Source organism: Sclerotinia sclerotiorum, genomic scaffold (genome assembly GCF_000146945.2).
Source record: "Sclerotinia sclerotiorum 1980 UF-70 scaffold_26 genomic scaffold, whole genome shotgun sequence".
NCBI lineage: Eukaryota > Fungi > Ascomycota > Leotiomycetes > Helotiales > Sclerotiniaceae > Sclerotinia > Sclerotinia sclerotiorum.
This window is the reverse complement of record NW_001820810.1, coordinates 444223-470777: the sequence shown is the minus strand read 5'-3', so window position 1 is coordinate 470777 and position 26555 is coordinate 444223. Positions and strand designations below refer to the sequence as shown.

The 26555-nt window shown below is 41.0% G+C and overlaps 10 protein-coding genes across 10 annotated transcripts; 6 read left to right on the top strand and 4 right to left on the bottom strand.

The window, feature by feature from the left end:
• Positions 1 to 1002: 1002 nt before the first annotated feature.
• On the top strand, positions 1003 to 1377 carry SS1G_13731 (predicted protein; the record flags this gene model as incomplete). The annotated part of the gene is made up of 2 exons (XM_001585442.1): positions 1003 to 1146; positions 1372 to 1377. The coding sequence occupies 2 exons, from the start codon at positions 1003 to 1005 to the stop codon at positions 1375 to 1377; spliced, it is 150 nt and encodes a 49-aa protein (XP_001585492.1).
• An 844-nt stretch (positions 1378 to 2221) lies between these two features.
• Positions 2222 to 3333, top strand: SS1G_13730 (predicted protein; the record flags this gene model as incomplete). Its single annotated transcript, XM_001585441.1, has 3 exons — positions 2222 to 2260; positions 2855 to 2928; positions 3144 to 3333. The coding sequence occupies 3 exons, from the start codon at positions 2222 to 2224 to the stop codon at positions 3331 to 3333; spliced, it is 303 nt and encodes a 100-aa protein (XP_001585491.1).
• A 368-nt stretch (positions 3334 to 3701) lies between these two features.
• Positions 3702 to 5370, bottom strand: SS1G_13729 (hypothetical protein; the record flags this gene model as incomplete). The annotated part of the gene is made up of 3 exons (XM_001585440.1): positions 3702 to 4480; positions 4542 to 4993; positions 5288 to 5370. The coding sequence occupies 3 exons, from the start codon at positions 5368 to 5370 to the stop codon at positions 3702 to 3704; spliced, it is 1314 nt and encodes a 437-aa protein (XP_001585490.1).
• A 2619-nt stretch (positions 5371 to 7989) lies between these two features.
• SS1G_13728 (predicted protein) lies at positions 7990 to 8163 on the bottom strand (the record flags this gene model as incomplete). Its single annotated transcript, XM_001585439.1, has 1 exon — positions 7990 to 8163. The coding sequence occupies one exon, from the start codon at positions 8161 to 8163 to the stop codon at positions 7990 to 7992; it is 174 nt and encodes a 57-aa protein (XP_001585489.1).
• A 408-nt stretch (positions 8164 to 8571) lies between these two features.
• SS1G_13727 (predicted protein) lies at positions 8572 to 9521 on the bottom strand (the record flags this gene model as incomplete). The annotated part of the gene is made up of 2 exons (XM_001585438.1): positions 8572 to 9054; positions 9402 to 9521. The coding sequence occupies 2 exons, from the start codon at positions 9519 to 9521 to the stop codon at positions 8572 to 8574; spliced, it is 603 nt and encodes a 200-aa protein (XP_001585488.1).
• Positions 9522 to 12245: 2724 nt separating this feature from the next.
• SS1G_13726 (hypothetical protein) lies at positions 12246 to 13123 on the top strand (the record flags this gene model as incomplete). The annotated part of the gene is made up of 4 exons (XM_001585437.1): positions 12246 to 12265; positions 12374 to 12493; positions 12592 to 12970; positions 13058 to 13123. The coding sequence occupies 4 exons, from the start codon at positions 12246 to 12248 to the stop codon at positions 13121 to 13123; spliced, it is 585 nt and encodes a 194-aa protein (XP_001585487.1).
• Positions 13124 to 14667: 1544 nt separating this feature from the next.
• On the top strand, positions 14668 to 16468 carry SS1G_13725 (hypothetical protein; the record flags this gene model as incomplete). Its single annotated transcript, XM_001585436.1, has 4 exons — positions 14668 to 14772; positions 15214 to 15403; positions 15479 to 16170; positions 16304 to 16468. The coding sequence occupies 4 exons, from the start codon at positions 14668 to 14670 to the stop codon at positions 16466 to 16468; spliced, it is 1152 nt and encodes a 383-aa protein (XP_001585486.1).
• A 2179-nt stretch (positions 16469 to 18647) lies between these two features.
• On the top strand, positions 18648 to 19934 carry SS1G_13724 (hypothetical protein; the record flags this gene model as incomplete). Its single annotated transcript, XM_001585435.1, has 3 exons — positions 18648 to 18716; positions 18810 to 19168; positions 19475 to 19934. The coding sequence occupies 3 exons, from the start codon at positions 18648 to 18650 to the stop codon at positions 19932 to 19934; spliced, it is 888 nt and encodes a 295-aa protein (XP_001585485.1).
• Positions 19935 to 21486: 1552 nt separating this feature from the next.
• Positions 21487 to 22530, bottom strand: SS1G_13723 (predicted protein; the record flags this gene model as incomplete). The annotated part of the gene is made up of 2 exons (XM_001585434.1): positions 21487 to 22342; positions 22400 to 22530. 2 exons carry the CDS (start codon positions 22528 to 22530, stop codon positions 21487 to 21489), a joined length of 987 nt encoding a protein of 328 aa, XP_001585484.1.
• Positions 22531 to 24961: 2431 nt separating this feature from the next.
• SS1G_13722 (predicted protein) lies at positions 24962 to 25554 on the top strand (the record flags this gene model as incomplete). The annotated part of the gene is made up of 2 exons (XM_001585433.1): positions 24962 to 25003; positions 25300 to 25554. The coding sequence occupies 2 exons, from the start codon at positions 24962 to 24964 to the stop codon at positions 25552 to 25554; spliced, it is 297 nt and encodes a 98-aa protein (XP_001585483.1).
• Positions 25555 to 26555: the final 1001 nt, after the last annotated feature.

Below are 26555 nucleotides of genomic sequence, written 5' to 3'. Positions count from 1 at the left end.
CCTTCTTACTTAGAATCTTCTTAGTTCTTTAGTTTTAGATTCTAAGTGATTGAATTGACTCCGTTTACGACTTTTCCGTCACATAGAGAAAGATATAGTTAATAAAAATAAAAATAAAAATAAAAATAAAAATAAAAATAAAAATAAAAATAAAAATAAAAATAAAAATAAAAATAAAAATAAAAATAAAAATAAAAATAAAAATAAAAATAAAAATAAAAATAAAAATAAAAATAAAAATAAAAATAAAAATAAAAATAAAAATAAAGTGAAAATTTTAACCATCGATTCTATAAATTACAAAAACACTAATAGTAACAGGAATGATTTTTATAATTAAGATAGCCTTGTATTAAACCATAAATGAAGTATTTGAGATATACGTCATAAGTCTGAGCTTTTTAAAATCAGACAAACTAATTTTATCAGGAAATGTTTCTTCCTCGGTATGACTAGGATTTCCACTATAATATATTGAAGTATTGTGTTGAGCACATGTAAATTGAACTTCTCTGGTGGGAAATCCACTTGGCTGGAACTGTAAAATTCAACCTTCAATTTGTATCATCGGCGACGAGAAAGCTACAAAATTATAGCGTCAAATCTTAAGGTTTCTCATATACTATTTGTATTCTGAAATTGACTCTCAAGGTATTTAAAGGTCAAAAGACCTGTCATATGATGATGAATTTTGGATAAGATCTCCATGGCACTGAACATGATGAAGGGATAAACGTTGCAGTATATCGATGACATTTGTTTAAACATTGATTTACTTATAAATGGTAATACTAAACATTCTTGATTCATGTCAGGTATATCAAGGGGCGTAAAAAGGTAAGTTAAGGTCTTTTCCATTTGTATTCAGCGCATCCAATAATCCAGACAGTCGTCTAACAATGAGGGACCTTTGAATATGAAATCATTTCACACATCCAATTTGATTGAAAAACTAAAGTTGGACAAAGTGTTAAATTGATTTGAAGCAAAAACTTGGTCAAAATGATTGAAGTATTTTCGGAGATACCAAGGCCTAATGAGGTCAAATTAAACTACATCCAGACTATTGAACAATTTCTGGGTGGAATTGAAGGTGAAATGTCGCAAACTCTGTTGAGGAGAGAGTATGCGTCCAAAGACGACTCAGTACGCAACATTCAAAGCTCCCCAAAGGGAATATTTGCACGGACAAATTATAGCTTAACGTGAGTTTTCTTTTATATTTACCCTTCACCCTCGTTTCTTTCCTCTTATTGAGTGATGCATTTCACATACACAAAAGTGGAAGACCTCTGCGTTGTTAGCTCTTCCTCCCGATACGACGTCCAGGTCTTTACTAACATCAATAATTACACTTACACGGATAAATAGCTCTAAACTTATCTTCACACATGACTAGTCTCTAACTTATAATCATTCCAAAGTAAGTCTGCTCACGCAGAGTACCAACAGGACCTAATTAGGATGCAAAGACGACGAGAGACGATGTTCTCCATACATGAGTGGAAGCGGCTGCGAGTCTATTGTACCGCCGGAAAACACGGAACACGAACCAATCTATTACACGAAGTCAATATGGTCTGGTAGGCTTGCCTCCATCAAACCAATGAGGTCAAACTAGCGCAAAATTAAAGTGGTGGCTAAGTTCCGGAGATTCGTCAAAGGTTATGGATGGCAAAGGATAAACACATCAATGAAAACTAGCCTCTCCTGAATTATTCTTCATCGATACCGTCTCAGTCTCCCTGAAAGTTCGAGCGACAACAATACGTCATGCCTTGTCGAATCTGGTAAGTCTCCAGATCCACTTGTGTATGTCAGGTTAATTCAAGACACGCAATCAATACTACTGCCGTTCAGAATGCCTTCAGAACCGTGAAGACATTATCTTTAAAGACTTGGATACTTCGGAGCCCGTGGTGAGGATTTCTTTCCAAATACTACCAACAGTCACTTGCCTATCGATCCCAAAGGATGGATCCAAAAGAATTTAAGGTGTTGTCTCGAAGTTCTCCCATTCCCAGTTTGATCATTAGTTGGATTGGAACATTTTGACCTTCTAGCCGTCCGGAAGTTACAGAAAAAAAGTGCAATCATCAAATTCGCCTGGTCATCCGGGGGACGTCAGCCCCAAAGTTTTGGATATGGACATTCTAGTCATGGATAATGATGGAATAGCAACTTTAACTAAATCAACTGCATCGAGACTTCAATCGCAACCATGTATTATCTGCTCAATTGGCAAATGCTTGTAAAAAAGGTGAATCTTACTATTACTTATATGAAGAAGTAGAAAGATCTATGGAAGTTTCCATCAACCTAGAGAATGGGCAACTATCGACAGTGTAGAGAGTGCAACCCAAACCACACATAGACAACAGCTTTCGCGGGACATCACATAAATCAATGGACCTTCCAACGACGGTTTGACCTCGCTCAAGTTCCGTGGACAGGATCTTAGTTGACATGCTGATAACTCCTAAGTAGTTTCATGAAAAGTAGAATTATAGTAATCATCAACAGACTAGAAATTACGAAGCTGGTTGCGTTTCTCCAAGTGAAGTAATTGAGCGAAATAGCTTTTTAAGCTCAATTTATACTCGTACTGCTGATGGCCGTCAAGTAATTATATTCGGCATTAAATCAAATTCCATTTCCTCCCGCACTCCATGCATAAGTATCCCATGAAAACCAGTCGAAGTTTCCATCTAAAGACTGTTCGGTAGATAAAAAGTCTAATTGATGAAATAATGGATCTGCTACTGCTGCGGTTTGTCCGGTGAACGAGTTTATTTCACGCACCGATATATCCTCTGAATGCTCATTACCTGACATGGGTATATCCATCGGATAGGATAGGAAGCTGAGTAAGGTTGGGTCTGCAAGGTCGTCAGAAAGGTTTCTCGCCCCCATTTCCGCATCATGGTTGTAAGTGTTTGCACTCTGTATATTATCGTTGGCAGGAAAAGTTCCAAATTGATTTGAAGTTTGCGAGATCATTTCGCTTGTAACCTGAGAAGTAAATTGTGAACTTTTAGTTAGTGGTCGAATAGATGGCGTAGTTGGTATTTCCGGTGATTTGCTCTCCAAGGATTTTCGATTCATACTTCCTCTCACAAAGCTTTCTGCTAACCTAGTAAAAGTTTCCGCAATACGTTCGAGCTTCCGAGCACTGCGATGTTGGGTATGCATCCTCAAGAAATAGTATACCACCGCCCGGAGCAATTGGAGGTCATCGAAACAAGTTGGCGAATGTGGGTCAGCGATTATGTTAGAGAAGAGAACAAAGTAAGGCATGAATGGATAGTAGAGGAGTTGCCTATGATGTGTTAAAAAAATGGGAAGGAAATATCTAAGCGGTGGAAAAATGAAGATTGGTACTCTAGGACAGATTAATGGGAACATGAAATTATTGGGCAAATCAATCACAAAACACGGACAATTACGTACCATGTGATACCATTAAAAACTTCCCTGGAAGTAGAAATGAGTTTCTCCAGTATCTTGATCGCTACTCGCGCAGAAAAAAGGCAAAGTTCATGATTTTGTTTGGAGCTACGAGTCAAGTAGACAACAGAGTGATGATATTGGAATGTGAGGAAGTTGATGCCCATTTGGACTGACTTAATTTCACTAGGCTCTCCCTGGAAATTGTTGTATACTGACGTTTTCTGTATTTATATATTAATTAAGCATCTTCCCTATCCCGGTGCAAGAGAACAAACATGATCCAAACTTTCCTTCCAAATCCCAAGATTTTTTTTCATTTTCGAAATCTGCTCTGTTCCAGACTCTCCATTATGAACCATGAGAGCAACATCTATTATTTTTCCTTGCAACACAAACAGCTCGCGTGCCAGACAAAAATACAATGCACCGAAATCATCGCTTAGCTGATTTTGCCGTAGAGTTCCGATACCTGAAGTTGATGATCGATGAGGTCTGAATGTCGCAAGAAATGCCGGGTCCGGAGGATCGACCGCCTCATATAGCTGACTAAATAGAAATGGAGGTCTCCCAAAAGCAAGCGATAATGATTTATCAATCATAAATAGATTCCAGAATAGGCAGTTTCTTTGATCGTTTTCTTCGCTTTTCCTTGGGAATTTTGGGGACGGAGCATGGAGATTGAGACTTTGGGCCATTCGACAAGCATGGCCTATAAGTGTCCAACATAATCCCGGTGGGACAAGATCTTGACAGTGACAGGATAACATTAATAGGGCTTGAATACTAATCACTGATGGTTCGAGAAAGAATGAAGAATCCTGTAGAATTATCCACACGTTCCACTGAAGACCTCGATTAACTCTTGCATTGGATGGCTCCATGAAAGCTATTGCGGTCGATAGGAATGCATTGTATAGTAGAAGCCAGGCTCTCTCGGATATTGTCTTTGGTTCAAACGCAAGCTTTGGGATAATATCAAGTGGAGGCATTGTAAAAAATGGTTTGCCTCGCTCGATACCTGCAATGAAAACTTTCAATGTCGGTGTCAGCGATAAACATTCATGGAAATACTAGAACCAAGACCATCTTACTCTGTATCATCCGCTCTCCTTCAGATTTTTGTGGAATGAAAAATACTTCCATTTGCCTTCTAAAATGCTTGACGTTTGAATAAATGTCAGGGTCGTCAAAACTTCCTTCAGAAAATGATGCAGTGAGAAATGACAATCCATTCTCAGCATCTTGTTGTAGCCCTGGCTCGATGTTAGTTGACTTTATTTCAGCTGTCGTGATGCTATTTTTTGCTTGGCTTAGTAACGATGGTGTGGAAGAATCGTCAGGAAGACATTCGCCTTTCTCGCCACTAGATTGCGATGCAACAGGACGACTTGAATCAATCATGATGTTCTTGTCGCCATCATCTTTTGATGACCTCAAAGAAGCGGGGTCCTGATCGATGATCAAAGCATGACCATTGCATTCAAGAACATCTGGGCGATTCCGATCTATAATATTTTGGTCACCGTCTCGTATGATGCTTTCGCTACTCGTCAGTGATACGGCAATGAATGTGGTGACCTCGGACTTACTTCATCCGTGCTCGTCTTGGTATTCTCCCACGGCGGGAGTAAGTGCATGGACCCGACCATCCCCGACAATTTAAACATTTCGGTTTCTCTCGGGAGCATTTGAGCTAAAAGGGATCAGATTTAAATTTCTCAAGAATGATGTTTGGTGGTAGGACCAACCTTTCTCCGTTTACAATGGTCGCACTGCACGACAGAATTCCATAAGCTCTTGAGTCACAAACTTGGAATAGCTGGAACTCACAGCGTACTGCTCAAGCTCTCTCTGCTCTGTGACTGGTATTTCGGAGGGCTCGGAGTTTCTAACTTCTGCATTTGAAGGAGGATTGGCCATGGTGGCTCGACAGTTAGTGAAATGTATGGCTGCTTGACCACGAACTTTGTAGATTATAGAAGACGGGCGAATGTATAAAGAACAACAGAACACGCAGTATTAACTAAATGCACGAGAGATAAGAAAGTGAGTAAATGGAAGTAGGTGTAGCACGGAACTTAAACGGAGGTTAGGGTCTTTGCTTACGAGATTTAGTGCTGCTTGGAGGTCAATGCAGGCCATTACGTGATGGCCAGTAGCTACCACAAAGCAGCATTGATGAATTGTGCCAACTCACCATACATCAATCACCTCAACTATTGCAAGGTCGATTTGAAAAATTGATTTGGCTTGGTATCAAAATAACAACTTCCCTCAATCTCCCCTTCGAAATCAAAGATATAGATTCTGGGCACACAGAATAACGAACGGATCGCCCCAAATGATTTTTGAATAAAAAGGATCGCCCGCCGAGTTGGACTGGCGACTGGCAAAGATCAATCATTAGAGGCGGGGATGATCGTAGCGCATGTGGCAATAATTTGCTACTGATCTCCTTTAGCAATTCTGGAACTTGCCAGAAGTCGTGAACTGTGATTCGTATATCGCACCCAGAGCTTTTTCTTATTACGACTTTGTTTGAACCTCTCATATTTTTGATGTATTCTGGCAAGTACAAGGAAGTTTGAGAGATAGTACCGACTTTCTGCTGGCCGTGAGAACATTCATCGTGCTTGGAAGCACCAATTGTTTAATCTTCACTTAAACACGCTTTGGATGTTTTACCTGGTGTAAGCTGTAATGAAGTCAGGACTCAATGCCCTTGCTGCAATTTCCACCATTTCGAGTAAATACTCAAAAGTAGCGTTGGCGACAGGAGTATAGGAGTATGCGAGTAAGCGAGTGGCAGTTGAGGGTCTGGAGGAGTTGTGCACGTATATATATAGTGCTTGCCATAACAGGTAAAATTAGACCACTCATTCTCCTCGGATAATCAACAATAGGGCTGCGCAACCGACACCTGCAAGCTGATAATAGCTTTGATAGATAATCCATTGATAATATACTGATGAAGTGAATATTTAAATAGACTGTGACCAAAAGGGTGTTTATAGACCAGCAATTGTATTTAACTTAGAATCTACAGGTGAAGAGCACCTGTAGATGGGGATAGCTACTCTATATATACACAAATGAATGGCCTAGCCGCAATGGCCAGGCAAAAAGAAGTTATATTTATTCCTCCAATGATCTTACTTTACCGATAACCATTGATACCTAGTACTTGTCCGGATCTGATCCTCAGGTCACCTAAATCGTATACTAATCTCGAGTAATCGTATCATGTGTGGACATGGTTAATGTACCTGAGGTTTCTTATATAATAAGGGTGGGAGGAAAGCAGGGATTTCCGTCACATAGACCCCTAAAAATTATCAAGCTTAATACTTTACTTTCATACTAACCCTCTTTTAGATCACTTTTCCCTATTAAAAATAACAAGAATCAATATCTATAATTTTCATTTATTTATAAATATAAAGTAATCGTTTGTATCAGGGCCCGCGGGTCTACTGTAATTTTGAATAAAATAACCTGTAATAAAAATCATTTCACTTTTTATAAATATTATAATAATAATTATTTATTATATATACTTTAATTTTATAGTTTTAATAGTTTTAATACATAAGCAAATCCAAAGAAAAAACATTATATTATATTATCTCAACTCGGGAAAATTAACTGGGAAACCTTTCTATGATAAAAGTATTATATGTTAATTATTTGTCTGAGAAAATAATAATAAAGTGAACCACTCACTGGTACTCATACATTGACGATGTCTAATTTAACCCCATCCATCAGACCTCAACTATTCAATCTCTCCCTTCTCACCCCAAGGCCACCGAGAAAATTTTAGAACGTATTCTAATAGCAAAGATGTAAGTGTAAACTTAGAACTTGAAGCTGTGGGGAAGCTTTTAAAGACAACTATATTCGTTCCTCTTCAGGTAATCAAGAGTAGGGAGCCATGTAATGGATTATGTGGAAAGTCCGGAAAGCGATACCATATAGACCCATCCTTCTTCTAACCAAACTCATCTTTTTTTTTTTTTTGCAACTTTTCCCTTTGGAGTATCAAGTATTAAAATGAAGATAAAAGAATGAAATGGAGAGGGTATAAGGTAGATCCTCATATTGCATACGTTATCATCGCCATGCGATCATCACACAATGGCCTTTCGAACCAGCATTATTGCCTCAACTCACATTGGAACTATCCATTCCGAAAAGAGTGTACGGATATAGGTAACGAGACTTACTCTCAAGCCACTCCATGTTTGAGGAATGAAACAAATCTTATCCCATTACCAGTGAAGGAAGATGATACACACATAAATACATCCATTCCATCATTGTTTGAACAATGCCACCTGTACATGCATTCATATATGACGAGCACCCTCCTGCAACCCATATTCTCGCCGTCTCGTCTCATGATACATCCTTTTGGCCCAGAAATAATCCATTGTCCTGCAAGCCACATGTATCACAACATCTGCCAAGCCACGTGGTCATTCTGACAACTTTCTTTTCCAGGCTTTCCGCCCGTATGGCCATGTCGTGATGTCCCATTCAAGACATGGTCTTATCCGCTTTTCGTGCCGTTTTTGGCTTGATACCCGGTACCTTAATTGGGGAGCTGGCTGGAATTACGGAGGCATACATAGTGCCGGATTTGATTCCGGAATAGCCGGTGTAGCTGAAGGGAGAATTTTCTTGGCAAAGAATGTAAGCGGAAAGTGTCATTGACTAGAACTGGACATTTCCAATTTTGAGGTGGGAACTCGGATGTCTGCGAAGTACTGAGAAGCTTCAAGGTATCGAAGCTCAAGATGCTTGGAAAATAATATACTGCGCCACTGGCCGCCCGGCGTAAAGTACGGACAGCTCATAAGCATAAGTCAAAATTCTCATCCCTTCTTTCAAGCCACTTGCAACAAGATCTGCACATCATCCGAACACGAACACAACATATTTCGTCCACCTATTCTAGCATATTCAAAAATCCATGCATGTCCTTTATTCCCATATTCGTTCCCTGCACAGAGATGCGCGTGAAGGTAGATAGGTATACTGCGCATCATCTATTTCCCACATATGTATGGTATTATCTGATCGCCGAGTATATGATGTCGTACTGCAGCACTGTAGACTTCACACAGGATTGATGGTTTCCCTATGAGTTTCGGCTGGTGAATTCTTCTTTTCCTCCATTTCTGCCTTTCCTCGATATTTCCTGGCCCTTCTGATGCGAATTTCGAGGTCTTCCATGGCTTTCTCGGTAGTGACCAATTTCGGAATGACATCCATCATCTTGATACTATCTCCTTGTGTATTCTTCAAAGCCTGCGGGGTGAAAAGTCCGAACATCCTCAGTGGATCCTTCTTGAACACCGTTTTCGTGTCTTCGCCGTTTGTATCGTTTTTCGAAAGATCGGATTCTGATTTCGAAGAGGAAGTTTCATTGATGGCGAATAGAGCAGGAGCGGTTAATTTTACGGATTGTGTATTCGAGGCGTTTTCGGGGATCGTTACAGTGCATAACCTTTGTGCTTGGATACGGTCATGATAGAATGATGTGTCATAACGAATTCCATTCTGCGGCATGAAGTTTGCTCGGGATAGGTTGATGTACATCTATTGTCATTTGTGTTAGTATACGTACACAGTAAACTAGAATTCCCGATGATATCCTGGGCATGAAGAGACACACAGGGCTGTACAAATAGCAAATGAGGGGTGAGGGGCACGCAGTGGATAGACGGAAATAAATTGTAATATCAAAGGATTTCTTTGCCTCAAAGGACTCTGCAACACACTCTGCAATGTTTCATTCAGATTCGACGATTGAATGATCCTTCAGGCTTGGCTCAATACCGTGCATGCTTAAAATTTTGTTTTGACATACGGATCATTGCATCCATCATGAGGTGTCAGAGTAGAGGGATAATTAACAGTGGAGGTGAAGGAGAGATTAGACTAACGGATGAGGATAATGAGGAGAGCTCAGACCTTAGAGAACTGTATTGATCCAGAAGATGGAGGTACTGTTCTAGCAGTCGATCAATTTCCGAGGTAAGTTCTTGGACAGTAGAGATAGACATGATGGAGTAAAATTATTGATGAAATTGGTTGGTGAGCTTCGTGAATTGGGCGCCAATGAAGGGGGCAGGTAAGGATAAGATGCTATTGCTGGTTCTGTCGTTCCTTGTCAAGTTGTAATTACTCGGTACAATCACCATAGAGTTCCGCCCGTTGAACCCGCCCAAGCTTTCAATATTTGCTTCTGACTCGAGTGGGAAATGGAGAATGGGATGATTGTTTTGAACCCTAGGGATGTGGAGGTAGTGTAATTGAAGTTCAATGTTCATTAATAAGGAGAGCTTTGGTAGAGTTGAGCTGTGGTGGATGGATCTGACAAAAGTGGAGTGGGGAATTTGTGGTTGTCTCGTGACTCGTCCCCGTAGTCAATTCATCGTCTTCCTCCGTAAATCACATGAACTGGTGAACTAGTAGTCCAAGGTTATCAAGGATCATGGAAGGGAGGAAAGAAAACTTGTGGAAGGTGGAGAATATCCAAGTACGGAGTACCGGGGAAAGTAAGCAGGTAATCAATTCGACTGTCAGTTATGAAGAAAGTCGAAGGGAAGAAATGAAGATGTTGATTCAATCAAGAGGTTGAGGTGGTAAATGTAAATGTAAATTATCATCATCTACTACTTTTCAAATTCAGAGTGAAAAGCCTCAATTCCAATTTGACAAATCAAACATTTCCAACATATCTTGAATTGTTCATAATCAAATGAATGATTCTGATCATTCAAGGTGTCGTATCGTAACCTCACAACTGGGTGATATCTGATGTGGCGCATATGGATATGGTAGAAAGTAAGATGATAGATATGTCTTGTCATTTGTGATTGTGAATATTGTAGCTATACCGAATCCGTGTCTGATCATCTTGGAATCAATAATGGTTGCTACCTTTAACATTATCGACTCTTTTTTCTTTTTTCTTGATCTCAACTTTCTGCCATATCCAACACTCACCACTGGACGGGCAGATTCAGTATGTACTCAGTAACCTATAAAGTATATGAAAGTCAGCACCCTAATCGTCAAGTTTATAAAATTCGATTGTGTTTGAGGTTACAGTGCTGTCCCTACCCTACCTATATCAATCTCAGTCGCTCTTAATACTATACCAATTTCCCTCAATTTTAATTAAATTTTCATACTCGAAAGCCCTTCTTTCCCTTTCAATCCCTACCACGACCCTAGACTTCCTTTCTATTGCAATCGACAGAGTACCGGCATCCATCATTGACTCGAAGCAAAAGTACCATCCAATTTGATGGGATTGACTCCAGATGGATGAATAAGGCGTGTCCATATGCTCAATTTGAATTAGTTGGGTAGTATTGTAGGCATTGTATTTTGATTGCATTGCATTGCATTGCATTGTTCTTGAGCTGTTGGTTGCACAAAGTGTAAAGGTGCTGTGATGTGATTGGCAAGGAGCATTAGTAGTACAGTAATGAGTATTCCGCCCTACGTTTCTACTTTTATGTATTGAGCAATTTGAGTCTAGGCTTGTCCTTCCTCCATACCCTGCTGCCTCTCTCTGCCTCTGCCTCTGTCTGCCTCTCTCTGCCTCTGCCTCTAATTCCTTTGCGTTGCCTTATCTTTTTTACGTTGAAGGTTAGGGTTAGAGGTTAGAAGGAGGTTAGGGTAGAGGCTAGAGGTGCTAGGCTAGATGAGTGCTGGATGCTATCTATTCATCTTTCCCAAGCGAATAATCATATAATATCTTTCTTCCCTCGTGCACCTACCTGCCTAGGACTTCACTCTGATACAACCCTCAACACAGTTTAAGAAGAAGAAAGGATAAAAATAAAAAGGAAAAGAAAAATCATTTAATACATATTACTAAACATCATTTCATTATTCCACCAGCTCATCATAAACACCAGAACAAGCCAACCTTTATTCAACCATTAATTTCACATTACACAGTGTATTTTTATTACAGCACAACACAATACAACACTACACAGCACATACCTAGCACAGCACAGCACAGCACAAAATAGATAAATAAAAGGGCACGAACCACCCTACTTGCAGCGCCGAAACCACTGAATCCTCCAGAATAAAATACGCGAACCATAGAACGACGTTGAAAATCAATAAGAAAGGGAAAATAAGGAGTTCGAATCAATTCAGGGAAAAAAGGTCGAATTTGTCCCCCCCCCCCCATCCCCCGTCCCCATCCATCCATCTCCATTGTCGGCTTTCTGCCTGATAACTCAGACCTCAGATTCAAAAAAAGATTGGAAATCGTTTGCTCATATTGCATTAACTGGCTGCTACTCAATCTACTTGTCCCGGGTTATTCGTGTGTTCAACCTGACCTCAACCTCACCTAACCTCACCTCACCTCACCTCACCTCACTTCACCTCACCCCTTCTTTCAATCATTCAATTCAATTCAATTCAATCATTCAAATCATCCACTTCACACACACACACCCACTTCGCACACACACACACCCACTTCGCACACATCCACACATCCACCTATACACGCATACAAACATACACACATACACACAACCTCTTTTTCAATCCGACATCCCATTTCTACTCAAACGTCATTTTGCATACGATACCTAATCTTACTATCTTTCAACTCTTCAACCCTTCACAAATAATCAATCAATCCTTCAAGACCGAGCGCAAGTCGATACAAACCACCGATAGGACCATATTTGTTAAGTGGTAAAAGTGTTTTTGAAAGGACGAGGGAAATAGAGACAATCGGAACAATGGTTGTCGCAACGATAAAGTTAGTACCTCCTTCAGAAAGCTGCTGCTGTGGCATGGATGAGATAGTGATTTCGGAGAATTACTTGCTTCAGTCATTTCATAGCTAACCTATGATATCAATTTACAGATGCGTCGTCGTCGGTGATGGTGCCGTGGGAAAGACTTGTTTACTCATATCCTATACTACCAATAAATTCCCTTCCGAATATGTCCCTACAGTTTTCGATAACTATGCCGTTACAGTTATGTGAGTTTGGATTTACACCGACATTTACCTGCTGGCATCTTCCATCTCCGCGAAGTAACATACAATTTGGGAACAGTGTTCTGATTATCATTTGTTAGGATCGGCGATGAACCATATACCCTCGGTCTATTCGATACTGCCGGGCAAGAGGATTATGACAGGCTTCGACCCCTCTCATATCCACAAACCGATGTCTTCCTCGTTTGCTTCTCTGTTACTTCCCCCGCATCATTCGAGAACGTACGCGAGAAATGGTTCCCAGAGGTTCATCATCACTGCCCTGGTGTACCTTGTTTAATCGTGGGCACACAAACCGATTTAAGAGATGATGTTAGTGTGAAGGAAAAGCTTACCAAACAAAAGATGAAGCCGGTTGAGAAGAGTGATGGTGAAAGAATGGCTAAGGATTTGGGGGCTGTCAAATACGTCGAGTGTAGTGCTCTGACTCAATACAAGCTGAAGGATGTCTTCGATGAGGTATGAATTCTTCATTTAAGATGCACCGCAGTGTCTGCCAAGATACGATACATGCATGAGAGGAGGGGAAATGCTAATCTTGAGTAGGCCATTGTTGCGGCATTAGAACCTCCTGCGCCAAAGAAGAAACAACATCGATGCTTAATTCTTTAATTTAATTGTTCTAATAATACCCAACAATTAACTTTCTGCCCTCATCTCCTTTCGCACCGTTCTTCAACCGCCACCACTACTTTCTCGCCTCTCGCTGTCCATATCGTGTTTGACAATCATATGAATCCGGAGAGTTCTAGGGTTGATCTACAGTTGAGCGAGTTGCTCCGAAAGTTACGTTACATATCGACACATCACCGAAACTACGCGGATAATCATCATTTTTCTGTACCCCGTTTCGGCAGGAGGGTTTGATCCGTTATTTCACAGCGCTGGGAAATTGTTTGGAGGGGGCAGCAAATATACTCAATAGATGACGAGGTGCTTCTACATCAAGGGAAATCGCATTTGATGAACAGAGTTCGGAGTATTAAAGTTCTCAATCAATTTTCTGGAGTAGGACTTTGAGGTTTGTGGGAAGGGTAGGTAGAGAAATGGCATGCCACACGAAGGCTTCTTTTTTTCTATTTACAATCCTCCTTGTTACTTTGATGCCAAGAATCGATTCCCAGCGACCCTACTTTGATTACCTCTTTTTTTCCATATTGCGGGTTAAGATGTTTTTTAGGTAAACCGTGGGGGCCGGAATGCAATATACAGATTTTTTTTTTGGTCTTTTGACGAATACCATGGTGAAGTAGATGTCTAAGTGGTGAGCTTGAAAGCGTGATCTGGCTCGAGATCTTTATCGCCTGAGCTGTTAGAGAACACGGCGGCGGAGCGTTGGTGGCGTCGCGTGCCAAGAAGGGGTAGATGTATGTCTCTCGAGTTTGATATCGATATTCAAGAGAAAGACATGGCGTTAATAACGAATGATGGCACTATCCCTTTCTGCGCGAGCTGGCGACTGCCCGTAACTTTTTTGATGTGAATGGATTTGAGTCAATCATGTAACTGTGTGAAATGTATGCCCGAGAGCTTATGCTTTATCAGTCATGGAATTGGCCATGAGTTTATTAGTTCAAATACAGTACTATAATGAAAGGTCTCGACTTTTAAAGTTAAAGATAGAGAGGATTGATAGGTCGACGTAACCTTACCGATATTAGTGGGGGTGTAATGGTGTAATCGGGTGAAAGGTTTCTCTATCGTATACATATGAAGAGGGTTATCTTATAGTATATAATAGACCCACAGTCGTACGTACTTGATATACAGCAGACTACTTACCGCGGGAAACATTGTGCATTGTGCTTATGTAACAGTCTCTAATCTCCAATCTCCATACGCATCTATGAATGACAAAGGCAGGCAGGAGCTTATCAAAGTCACCATTACCAAAATAACTGGGAAGGCCGTACTTATCTAAAAAGGGATATGGGTGATAAGGTTATTTCAACTCTCTCTAAATCTATCAACCCAACCACTCATCCATCCCAATTTTTCTTTGTCGTCTGCCTCATTCAATATTTCCCTATAGATACAAGAACCTAGGAAGAAAAGAGATGAAGTTTCCCATCTTCAACTGCCTGTCATTACTGGCAACATGTGGGGTTTTCTCATCAAATTTTGTGGTGGGCCATAGCCATCACCATAAAGATGAAATGGCGCAGCAACATTTGGATGTTGATGGATTGAGACTTGAAGAGGTTGATCGAAGTTTGGACGACGAAAGAAAGCAAGAATTGGAGAGACTTTGGGGTTTTGAGGTTAGTGGACTTTTGCTTGTTGGTGGTAGGAGCAGATAGATGCACAGGTTGTGGAATCATGAGGTACAGTCGATAAATGATGATGAATGATGACGATATCTGGGTCACCTTCTAGCCTTTGGGATTCGATCTGAGGCATCGGGATGTGATGAATGGATACATAACCCGTGGCACGTTAGTAGGACCGGACTTCCCCAATTATCGCCCGTGAATGGCGTTCTAGCGTGGAGCAAAAGGAATCAAAAGACATATTTCTGTAACGAAATCGACGCGATTAGTACTTTCTTGACTGAGTCTTCCATTTATTTTGAGAGAAACATGGGAAGTAGGAGATGCGAGTGCATTCATTTCTCATACACAAATCTTCATTTGTCCATGCCTATTCATCACCGTAAAAACTATGAGACTGCTACAGACTGACGAACAAAACCCTGCGTACAGTGGTCATTCTCAGGAATCTCAACATTTGCTCATCTGGAATACAAGAAATGTCTCACTACTCCCGATGAACTTTTCGATATAGGAATCTTAGGTGTGCCATTTGACACTGCAGTTAGCTATCGACCTGGGGCAAGATTTGGGCCCAAGGCTATTCGATCAGCGAGCGCTAGACAAACTAGCTTTAGAGGATGTAGGACTTTAAGCCGTCATTGGCACTGATGATGCCCCTTTCTCGGAAAGCATAAAGCTAACCTCACGGGGTCAGTCAATACACGAGCTGGTATAAACCCATACACATCGTTCGCTCGCATTATCGATTGTGGGGATATACCCGTCACACCCCTGAGTAACGCTGTTGCATTAGAACAAATGACAGCAGCCTACACCGAACTACTCAACCGAAAGCCCGTTTCCTCATCTCTCATCCACCCAAAGATCATTTCCCTAGGAGGTGACCATAGTATAGCCCTAGCAGCACTCAGAGCTCTCCAAAAAGTATACAATCAACCAATCGCCGTCCTACATTTCGACGCTCATCTCGATACCTGGCATCCAGCCAAATATCCAGATCCATGGGCAAGTGAGCAAGCGCAATTTAATCACGGGAGTATGTTTTGGCTCGCTTCAAATGAAGGTCTAATCATAAATGGTAGCAGTGTTCACGCAGGGTTAAGGACCAGATTAAGTGGTAACGATTTTGAGGATTATGAAGATGATGATAGACAAGGTTTTCTGAGGATCTCGGCGGATGATATTGATGACCTTAGACCTCAAGGTGTGGTTAAGAAGATTATGGAAAGAATTGGAACTGAGGTTCCGGTTTATCTTAGTATTGATATCGATGTTCTGGATCCAGGCGTGGCGCCAGGAACAGGCACGCCTGAGCCCGGTGGCTGGACAATGAGGGAGCTAATCAGAATACTGAGGGGAATTGAGGGATTAAATGTTGTGGGTGCGGTAAGTATTGTTGATCCTTTCATATTTCCTTTCATATGCTACAATCTCCAGCGCAGTTTTATTGTTTCATTTTTGCGTCTCTCAACTTTGAGAGACTCTTTTGTTCACGAGTACTGACTCCAACATCTCGTAGGATGTGGTGGAGGTTAGTCCAAGTTATGATGGAGCGGGAGAGGAAACGGCACTCAGTGCGTCGCAGATAATTTTTGAGATGTTGACGAGTATTGTTAAGAGGGGTTTAAGCGACATGGGAAGGGTCGCAGAAATCAAGGAAAGCAGGAAGAACGATGAGCTGTGAACATGATACCTTCCAAGGCAAGTGAAGAGCTAGCGCGGGCATGCTAGATCCCAAGATATGATCATCGAAACGGTAGTGACCGTCTTCCTGAATACTAGTAAAACATCAGGCAACCAGCAATGTAGATATGCCAAACGACAATCTGAACCCGAAGATTACTGAAGAATGCAGAGTCATCAAGGAATTGTTCGATGCCATCCACCTCCAATTCTGTCCCCTGATCAGATTTTTGCGTTCTGAACTTGAGGTATGATTTCTTCCGTTTTACGTCAACGGGAACTGTGCATCGTATTGAATGTAATTTTGATAGAATCAGACCCGACAATCAAGCCGAATTCAATGTCATGTTGTTTCACAAGGCAATTGCGATGGCCTCGAAAAATGAATGTCGTCTCAGAGACTCTTGGGGCTGGGAAAATTATACGTTAGTCTCTTGTAAGGTTAGAATTCTCGGAAGCCTACGAAGATTTGGTGAAATAAGGATGAGGCTCGGTATTTGATGATGCAATGAAGAGGACTAGTGCTATGTATGGAACAGATGAAAAGTTGCGTGCCCTGAATCCTAAGAAGATGCTTATATTATGCTTGTTTACTCTAATTCTGCGTCTAGGAAAATTGCGGCACATAGATAAGTGTTATGTAAATGGAAAGTCGAAACGAAATGCCTGGCGGCATGTTTTCCCAGGAGTGCACATGCATAAGGCCAATTCAAGCTAGACGCTTTGCACATCCTCCATGCTACTCCGCATTTGGAGAAAATTTCTGGGCAAGCAAACAATATTTGTGACCAGGATGTCTGTGGGGAGATAAGTATCTCTAAACAATATAGATCAATAGTTCAAACTAGTGGATTAAGATGTGAAATTTTAACATTTGAAAGTTTCTAAATACTTGAATATAATTCATCACTTCAAATTATCTGATATTTCTTTTTTAAGTCAATATTCCAGAAGTTATAGAAAGTTTACAGCCATTTAATATTTCAATACAATTCCACAACTCAAAGCATCTCATTGTTGATTGTGCATCCGGGTATTCGGTACCTTGCGCATAATTGAGGGAGCATGATGGAATGAATTCATCTCGGCCTTTTCGCTCTTTGACAAACTTGTACCCTTGAGACATACTCATTCATTGCGAGTTCAAGCATTGATCTATTGATGCATTCAGGTGACCTGCCCCTGCAAATCAATGAACACCCCAGTCAACATGTTTCCACTTCAAGTACAAAATACCAGGCATGTTACTAGGGACCCACGAGGGTTAGGGGTTAGCGGGATGTACTTTCATCTCTTCAACTCTAAACTAATGTCATTTCATGGTTATTTTCCGAAGGTTCTCGACCTGGCTTCGTCATAATAAGCCACATTAGTATATGGTTGTGACACCAGATGAAAATGTATGGGAATTGTAATAAGATGGCAAAGGATCTCGCAATCGGTGACTGAAACAAAAACTGCCGAACACGCTCAAGAGATGGAAACCCAGCGATTTGGAAAAGGCGCAGCAGCCAAGAAGGAATGCTACGTTAGTCTGTAAAGACAGCTTGACAAATGCCAAAAAAAAAACGTATTGCGAGAAGTCGCCATTCGGACATTTGGAGTGCAGAGAATTTTCACTACAAGATTGGAATCGTGCGCAAGAAACTAGCGAGGATTTTGGGACAGGAGGGAAAGCCGGAAAGCCGGAGGAGGACTTGAGAGTTAGGCAAATATGAAATATTTTATATCTCGGAGCATCAGGTCATTCATGACATACCTTAAACTCACAAATTTCAGCATCTTTGGGTCAATGCTCCAAGAGCATTAAGATGGGATGGAAATCCACGTTCTCAGCGATTGAAGTTGACAAGGTACCTCTCGCAATGTGACCTAAATCCTCGAATGAGCGACGATGACAGGGGGAAATGATTACGAAGCGGGGTCAGAACCGCTGTTTCCGGAGGTAAAATCTATGCGCCGCTCTGCTTCTTATCACTTACTATAATCCAAATATAGTCAGCCACAAATGAATTTGAATGATTCGAGTGACTGACTGGTTCAAGTTCAAGTGATTTGAATATTATACCGGCCGACGACATCCGACACAAAAATTGAATAATTAGACACACTCCTTTGGATGTTGTGGAATTATTTGATCGCAGTGATCTCACTCAGCCACCTGTAGGAGTCTATCCACGATGCCTTCAAGAAGATCACACATCAAATCACATCACGGTTGCAGCCAATGCAAACTCCGAAGAGTTAAGGTAAATTTTTCCCTGCATCCCGAAATATTGTTAGGGTTGTCAGTCAGATCACGGCTCACAACTTCTCAATTATCGTGCTAATTTCAACTTTAGTGTGATGAGCGTCAGCCTGTCTGTTCTAGATGTAAAGCATACAAAAGAGAGTGCACGTATAATTCCGTCATCAGTCAAGCACCTGGTCAACATAGTTTTGAGCTACGACCACCGCCGGTATCTAAAACACAGAATCATAAACCGCCTCTCATAAGATCATCTTCCCGACGCAATCCACCTCAAAATCAAAACCCCCTCCACAGCAGTCAAGCACGAATTCTATTCGGTTTTCACACAGAAGAAGATGCTCTTCTTCATCATTATGTCAATGTCACTGCTAGACCCATGACATCAGCATTCAATCGTCCGGATCAAAGTAAATGGGAAGGAGCAGTTCGACGCAACGCTTCAACCCACGGGTTCGTATACAACGGAATGCTTTCATTTGCTGCATTACATCTAGCTGTTTTGCAGCCCCAGAATCGCTCGATGCATATAATCAAAGCGTTGAAATATCAAAATGCAGGCATGACAGAATTCAGGCCGGTGCTGGAAAATCTCACAGCTTCAAATTGTGAAGCTGCCTTGGGATTTTCAGGCTTGCTGATAAGTTCCCTCTATGCGGTCACAGTAGCGCAGGCCGGACCAAATCGACCTAGTGAGAGATTACTGGATTATCTACCTATAATATTCAGTTTGTTTAATGGAACTGTGGCTATATACAGGATGGGTTGGATGAAAAGCCTTGATTCCAATCTTAGCGTACATCTCCGACAAAAAGTAATGAGAGCTGATGTAGCCAATACTCCAGCAGAAGGTGAAGAGTATCTTGAACAATTACAATGTCAAGAAATTGAGAAGCTAAAAGACTCACATCTCCGAGACTTGTATAACGATATATCCTTTAAAGTTCGGCAAAATTTGAGAAGAACACAGCAATTTCCCGGAAGAGTTTGGCCTGGGACGGCACCACCAGCATACATTCAATGCGTAAAAGAAAGGGAGCCGATTGCGTTGGTATTAGTCGCTTATTGGGCGATAGGACAAGATAGAGGGGTGGGGTATAATTGGTGGGCGAGGAATTGGGCGAGAGACTTGGTGGAGACGATCGGAGAAGAGTTAGAGGAGGATTCGAGATGGGGCTTGTATATGAGGTGGCCAAGAGAGAAGATGGGACTAGTTTGATGGAAACGATTGGGGATTTCATGAACATATTGGGCTTGATTAAGCATAGGAAAAAATAATGAGTGATTTTGGCTCGACTGAACCAAGATTTTATTATTTCAATGACATTATTTGTGCTCGCATCTAACATTTTCAGCTCTTAATTTTACCCTTCACCGTCATTGAACTTTCACAATCTCTCCGTGCCATGAAATAACAAGATGCATGAATCCATTCATCTTACCTTCTATTAGCTTCAGCATCTGAACCCATAGCTACACTTGAATTATGCTCCTTCTATCCATCTGTTCCCTTAATGCTAGCTGACTCTAAAAACTCCACGCTGAAACCCTTGATATCTTGGCGAACGGTACAACTACTGTCCGAGTCATGCGGATGAATAACTGCCAAGAATGCCATGGTCACCATTGACATGTGGCTACAGTAAATGCCAGAGTATGAGAAACATCGACAACTCAGAGAACCTGGGAGCTTCTAGGTGTGTTTAAGAGTTTTGCATAGTTTGATAGATCAGATATAATTGTTCAGCGAGGGTCCATGGGGAAGAGTATTCTCATGCAGGATATCATCAAAAGAATACAACGATGTCATAAAAATCTGGATGGAAATTCTCTCAGTACAGATCCTTTTCTTGCACTCTGCAACCCACGGAGGAGCCGCAAGATCTCGTGGGTGTCCTTCAGAGCAGTCACGATGTCCTCTTTATGAAGGACCAGTTCTTATGTACATTATCTTTTGATGTCGAGACATAGCATATAGCAGTAGGAATTCCCAAGTTACTTTACTTGTGGTAGTGTCTTCGAGTAAACAATCATTTCCTGTCCTCTTTGAAAACCGATCTTTGAAAAGCTTCTAGCTGGGTTAAACAAGCATGCCACTCAGCATGCATTCATGCCCTACAACTGGATTGCCATATAGTACGTATTTGTGGATATAAATATATTTACCATTATAACCATTATCAAGAAGATTTTAATATGTCGATTAATTAAAAGCCCATATAAAGTGTTATACACATCTCAAAAATGCCTTTAGGACTATTCAAAATGATTCGCAGGATAAACTGTAAAATAAATTTTTCGAACGACTAAAGATAATGACAAAAGTACCGCGTATCTAAACCATGAAAGATTGGTATGATGGGGAGATGTACCTCATGGTTTGCCGTCAAAGGCTGTCGTTTCCCGTCACCTTCCACCCCGGCTTTCATCACACAACTATTAAGAACCACAATGAGCAGTAAACAAGCGAAAAATATGAGCCATTATGAACGAAAGATATTAACCATAGTGCTGATGTTTGTAAATAACCATCTAATGTACAAATCTCGCTATAAGAGAACAGGCAATGCACATAAAATGACAATGTCTAATCCATACATGCTATGCTGTTGGTCCAATGCCTTGAGTGGAGCCTGAAAAATCCCATTCATTAATATGTCCAAATCGGTAGCACCGATGAATTCAAACCCTAAACTCCAAACCACTGTCATTTATCTTCGTTGTATGTCGTGAGTACCGCTTCATATTTTACAATCCGATGAATCCAAAATTCATGCCACGGGTAATGGACCCGGTGCATTATCTACAGTTTCTGTCGATGGCGAAATTACTGCGGCTTTTTCGGCCGACGGTTCTTCCTCATTACTTCCATCTTCTGCCGTTCCATTCGGAGTCCCCTCAACCTCAGCTTGGGGGAACTTATTGGTTATTTGTTCCTCATCCTGGTGTGTAATTGTTACAGCCTTAACATGACTTTCTCTACTAACACTTTCCGCCAAACTTGTCCGCGAGTATACGGATGAAGAGGATGAGTTCGCAGCACCTATCAAAAATCGGAATTTCTTTGCATCCTTCTTGGCTTGTTTCTTTTCCTCCTTTGTGTCTCCCGAAACCTCATCGTCGGTCAAATCCTTCTCGACTGGGATTTCCAAATACACCGAGAAACCTCTGCGTCTGAATCCTTTGTTCCATTGTCTGAGTGCTGACTTCAACGGTGATTCGTATTGAAGGTCTCTTTTGATAATCGCAATGATTTTCCCACGTTTCCATCTCCAGCTAAAGCTCTTTGACGATGGAAGAGTGTCCAATATTTCTTTGGTGAATTGTGACCATTCATGCTCGGAAACACCATATTTGTTTAACTTCGGGTTGTACGGAAATCCGGACGATAGCACACTTTCTTTCGTAGGTACCATTAAAGTTCGGGTTTGTGGTCGTGGAGCATCAGCGAATGAAACTCTTCGGGAATCAGGTCCTTGAGATCTTGACCTCTCGGTTCCACGGTCGAATGATGTTCGAGGGGTAACATTTGTTGATTGTGTAGTTCGCCGGGGAGTTATATTCTGAGGTGGAATTTGGGGGGGTGCTGGAGCTGATGTTGGACGTCGTGTTTGCGATGGTCCTCGTCTTCAAAGAATTAGCAACCAATGTGATACGATTGCAGAGAAATAGTTCAAAACTTACGATTGGACTGAAGATGATCGCGAATTAGCTGCCGATCTACCTGTTCTTGGTTTCGATTGACTATTTTTTCGACTCGGAGCTTTATTAGTGTCCTTTTCGAGCTCCGCAAGCAAGCTTAATGCCCCGGACATGTTGTGTTGGTGTTTCTGGGGAGAAGGATAACAACGATGAATGGTTTGATTGATTGAAAATAGTCTCTGTGTTCAATAACGGTACTGGCAATGGATACTTGGCTTATTATAGGCTAGAAAGGAGGATTTTATATAAAGTGGCCGGGAAATGAGGATTTGGGACAGACAATTGGGTCAAAATATGGAGAATAAAAATGATATGATTATGATGATACCGGTGATGTCGCTGTGGGGGGACGAGTACAAATGGCAGGACACGACTACTCTTTAATCAACTCGATGCCAAAAACCTTAATTTTTGGATTATTGATGAATCATTGTGTTCGTGGCCTGGCCTTGCATTATATCCACACATCGTAAGCGCTGATAGGTCACATTGGTCATGATTTGTGGCGTAGCACATGGTAATTTGTAAAGCATGGATCGTACTCTGTCAGCCCTGCTTTAAGCCAGAAGAAAAGTCAATCAGATGGATCAATGTAGGTGGTGCACGGTGTGTGAGATCAACGAGCTAATATGGCGGCTTGGTAAATGATGGAGGAGTTTTTCTTTTGGATTGCTTATTGATCAGAGATGGGATTTATTAATTGTAAGGATCGACAATGACAATGATACCCAAACACCTAAAGTTTTGGCACAATGGCTTTACATACTTTGTACTGTGTTTCGGTTGGAAATGATTGATCCAGGGGATGCTCCTTCATTATATTCATAACCGAGGCCTACTCTTAGCCAGCCTACTTTAAGCCAGCCTACTTCTAAGCCCAACTTTCACCGCAATCAGCAGTAATAATAAGAATTTTCATGCAATCCTTGAATCTAAACAACACATCACACGACCAATGAAATTTCAACTTCTTTTTCCTTAAAAATCTCTTCTTTTTAGTATACAAAATCTTCAAAGAGTCATGCCATGATGTGGATTACAAAGATTTCAAAGTGCCCCAAATCTGGTAAAAGATATCCACCATGAAAGTAGCAGTGGCAATGAGTGGAGGCTAGTGAACTCCAAAACTTAAAAAGGCGGATATTGTGATGGTCGAGATGTCCGGAAGTCCTTACAAAGTTGGTTTGCTGACTGAATTAGCGATACAGGGTATTTTTGGGCCGCCACAGTCTTTCGGGGTGTTCCTGGACTCCATCTTCCCGGAAAAGACAGTTCATGGCATCATCATACGAAAAGTTTAACTAACACCTACATAAGCTTTAACGTTCGACTGGTAGCGAGGCTGGGTTCTGTTTTCTCCCGGAATTTTTCATATTACCGAGGAGATTTCATGGTTTGATCGTTTTTTCTTTTCCGTATCTTTTTGTAATACCACATATCCGTCCGGTACTCCGTCCGAAATTTAGAAAGTCTTCACGCCGACGAAGACTGGAGGAATGATATAATATCTACATATTATATAATCTCGAGAGATTCACGGTCTTGGCATTTGGCTTAACTCCGATCGGACAAATACCATGCCGACTCCGTCTGCTGTGGTGATGATTAAGCATTCTATGGTTTAAATGTGGCTTATGCAGACTAGAAATCTCTAGCCACAATAATCTCTCCAATCAATGAGGCTACAGCTATTCAGGCGGTTTGATATTCATCCGATGGGGAAAGATTGGGAGAAGCTAAGGTATGTAACAGCCGCGGGGTTACAGATGTGAAATACCCCACACTTGCACGGTAGATGCAAACGCGGGGAAAGGATAGAAATGTTCTGGTAGATGCTATATTTATTACTCGGTGATTACAAACGGTGGGTACTTCATGCTCAACACAGCCTCTAACCGACTTATTAGCCTCGTAATTGAGATATCGCATAATGTGGTTTCTTAGGTCGCAGGTCATATGGCCGTGACTCTTATGTGCTTTGGCGTTCGCATGATTGCAAGCTCCTCATTAACAAGCTTCGCAAGAGCAGACCATGAAAGTCATCCACTTAGCTCATGGGGTTTTGTGGATTATCTAACACCGATGTAATTATTCGTTGCGAGTTTCAATTTTGCGTGATACTCATTTCCCCTTTCCCCTTTCCCCTTTCCCCTTTCCCCTTTCCCCTTTCCCCTTCCTCCTTCCTCCTTCCTCCTTATTCCTTTGAACATCCCATCTGGTTTTCTTCAAGTGCAGTTACAGGCATGGTAATGTCCGCTCAATGGGGATTAGTTCGAGGTAATTCCTACGGTCATACATTTCTGGGAGCATTTGACTTTTCTTCTCTGGCTTTGGTGTATTGGAAATACCATTCTTGGGTTTAACAGCGGCCTGTGAAAATGATACTTACATTATAACAATGCCATTGAATTTTCGTTTTATGCGGGTTTCCGAGACGCATCGATGGAGAAATTGCAAACTGATTAAAAAAAGTGTTGTTCGTCTTCATTCTATTCTTCCTGACTGATTCATTCCCAATGTATGTATCATCTAGTGGACCTTTGCATGTTTTTCCTTAGCAGAAACCCAATCAATACACTAAATATCGTATATATTGCCATGTATTTCTTCATACAACTGCGTTCACTCCTATCAATACATCATACTTCTCCCCGCCGTCGACAATGCTGCAACCTAGGCTGCACAACGGGCTCCGGGGGGGCGGATTGTTGCTTTAATGGGTAATCCGCGGATGACCCATTTACAAGGCGGGTTATTGGAAAATCTGAATAGCTAATCTGTAGATTATTTACAGATTATCTGTAGATATCCATTAATATGCGGATAATTGCGGATAATCCATCATCAATCTGTAGCTAATCCTTGGGACGGGTAACCTATAGATATCTGTAACCCGTGGATTATTTTTGGGCAGGCGGCAGTCTACTGCAACCATTGCTGCACTTAGAAAAACCGCGAGGGCATCTGCTTTTATGGTTGAAATGCTTAGCTACTACATTGTGGCATATTTGATGTGCCAGGAACCATTATTTTTTGACCTCCCAATGGGTGATATGAGTCAACTTTTCAGAAGAAAGTTGAATGATAAAAGCCAGTTCCGCAGCTTCATGAGCCGGAATGTGAAGTATGAAGGGTAGATTGTAGGCAAGCGGGAGATCACGGCTTGATACGTCGGAAAGTTTTACCTCAAATGGTTGTATTGAGACACAAAAGGGAAATACATTGAGGTAGTATAAACTTCATTTGCGTCTTGAGTATATCGATGTGTACGGAGTAGATCCTAAATCTTGGCCACTTACTAGGTAACATATTTTGTCATCAAGATGTGTAGGTTCCTGTCTGGTATATTGGGAACGGTTCAGATATGAGTGAAACCAAGTTCGGTTAGAAGTCTGACCAGACCGTGAAATTGTGGATGTGAACCTTATACTAATGGCTTTCGTTGGCGTTGTGGATTGTGAGAGTATAGGTGTGTAACGATACTATACTGGAGGCAGCGGCTGCCTAAGGTTTCGTCTGGTTGGTAGTTGTGGGTTAAGGCTTTATCACTGGTCTTCACTTGGAAGTGAAGTCGTTACTAGATCAAGTAGAATGTAGGTAAACTAATTGATAACTAAGTTGAGCACAAAGCTCCTTAACTACGAGACTAAATGAATGTTTATATACCCTATATCATCTTTTGAGGACCTTTGGGTCCCTAAGGTCCTCGAGGTCACGTGAATTAATGAATCGTGACAAGGTGTATAGTTGAGATCGAATCTGATATTTATTAAAATAAAATAGTTTAACAATAGTGATAATTATAGTTACTTTTAATCTACTCTCTAATAACTTATTTGAAAATTAATTTTTATTTTTTGAATTCAATATAATTTTCCCATTTAATTTTTAAACTTAGTTTATTTTCTTTCTTTATTTTTATTTGATAATTTAAAAACTTTCAATACCTTTACTAGATTTACTAGATATATAACTAAGATCGGATTTGCTACACATTAAAGTATTATGAATTAATAACATTATTAATATTATTTTAATCTATTTTCTTATACAAGCATCAACAATTAATGCACTAACTTAATGCGGAAAGGTTCCGACGGCACAGGTTTCTTTGAGGGAATACAATGTGTCATTCATT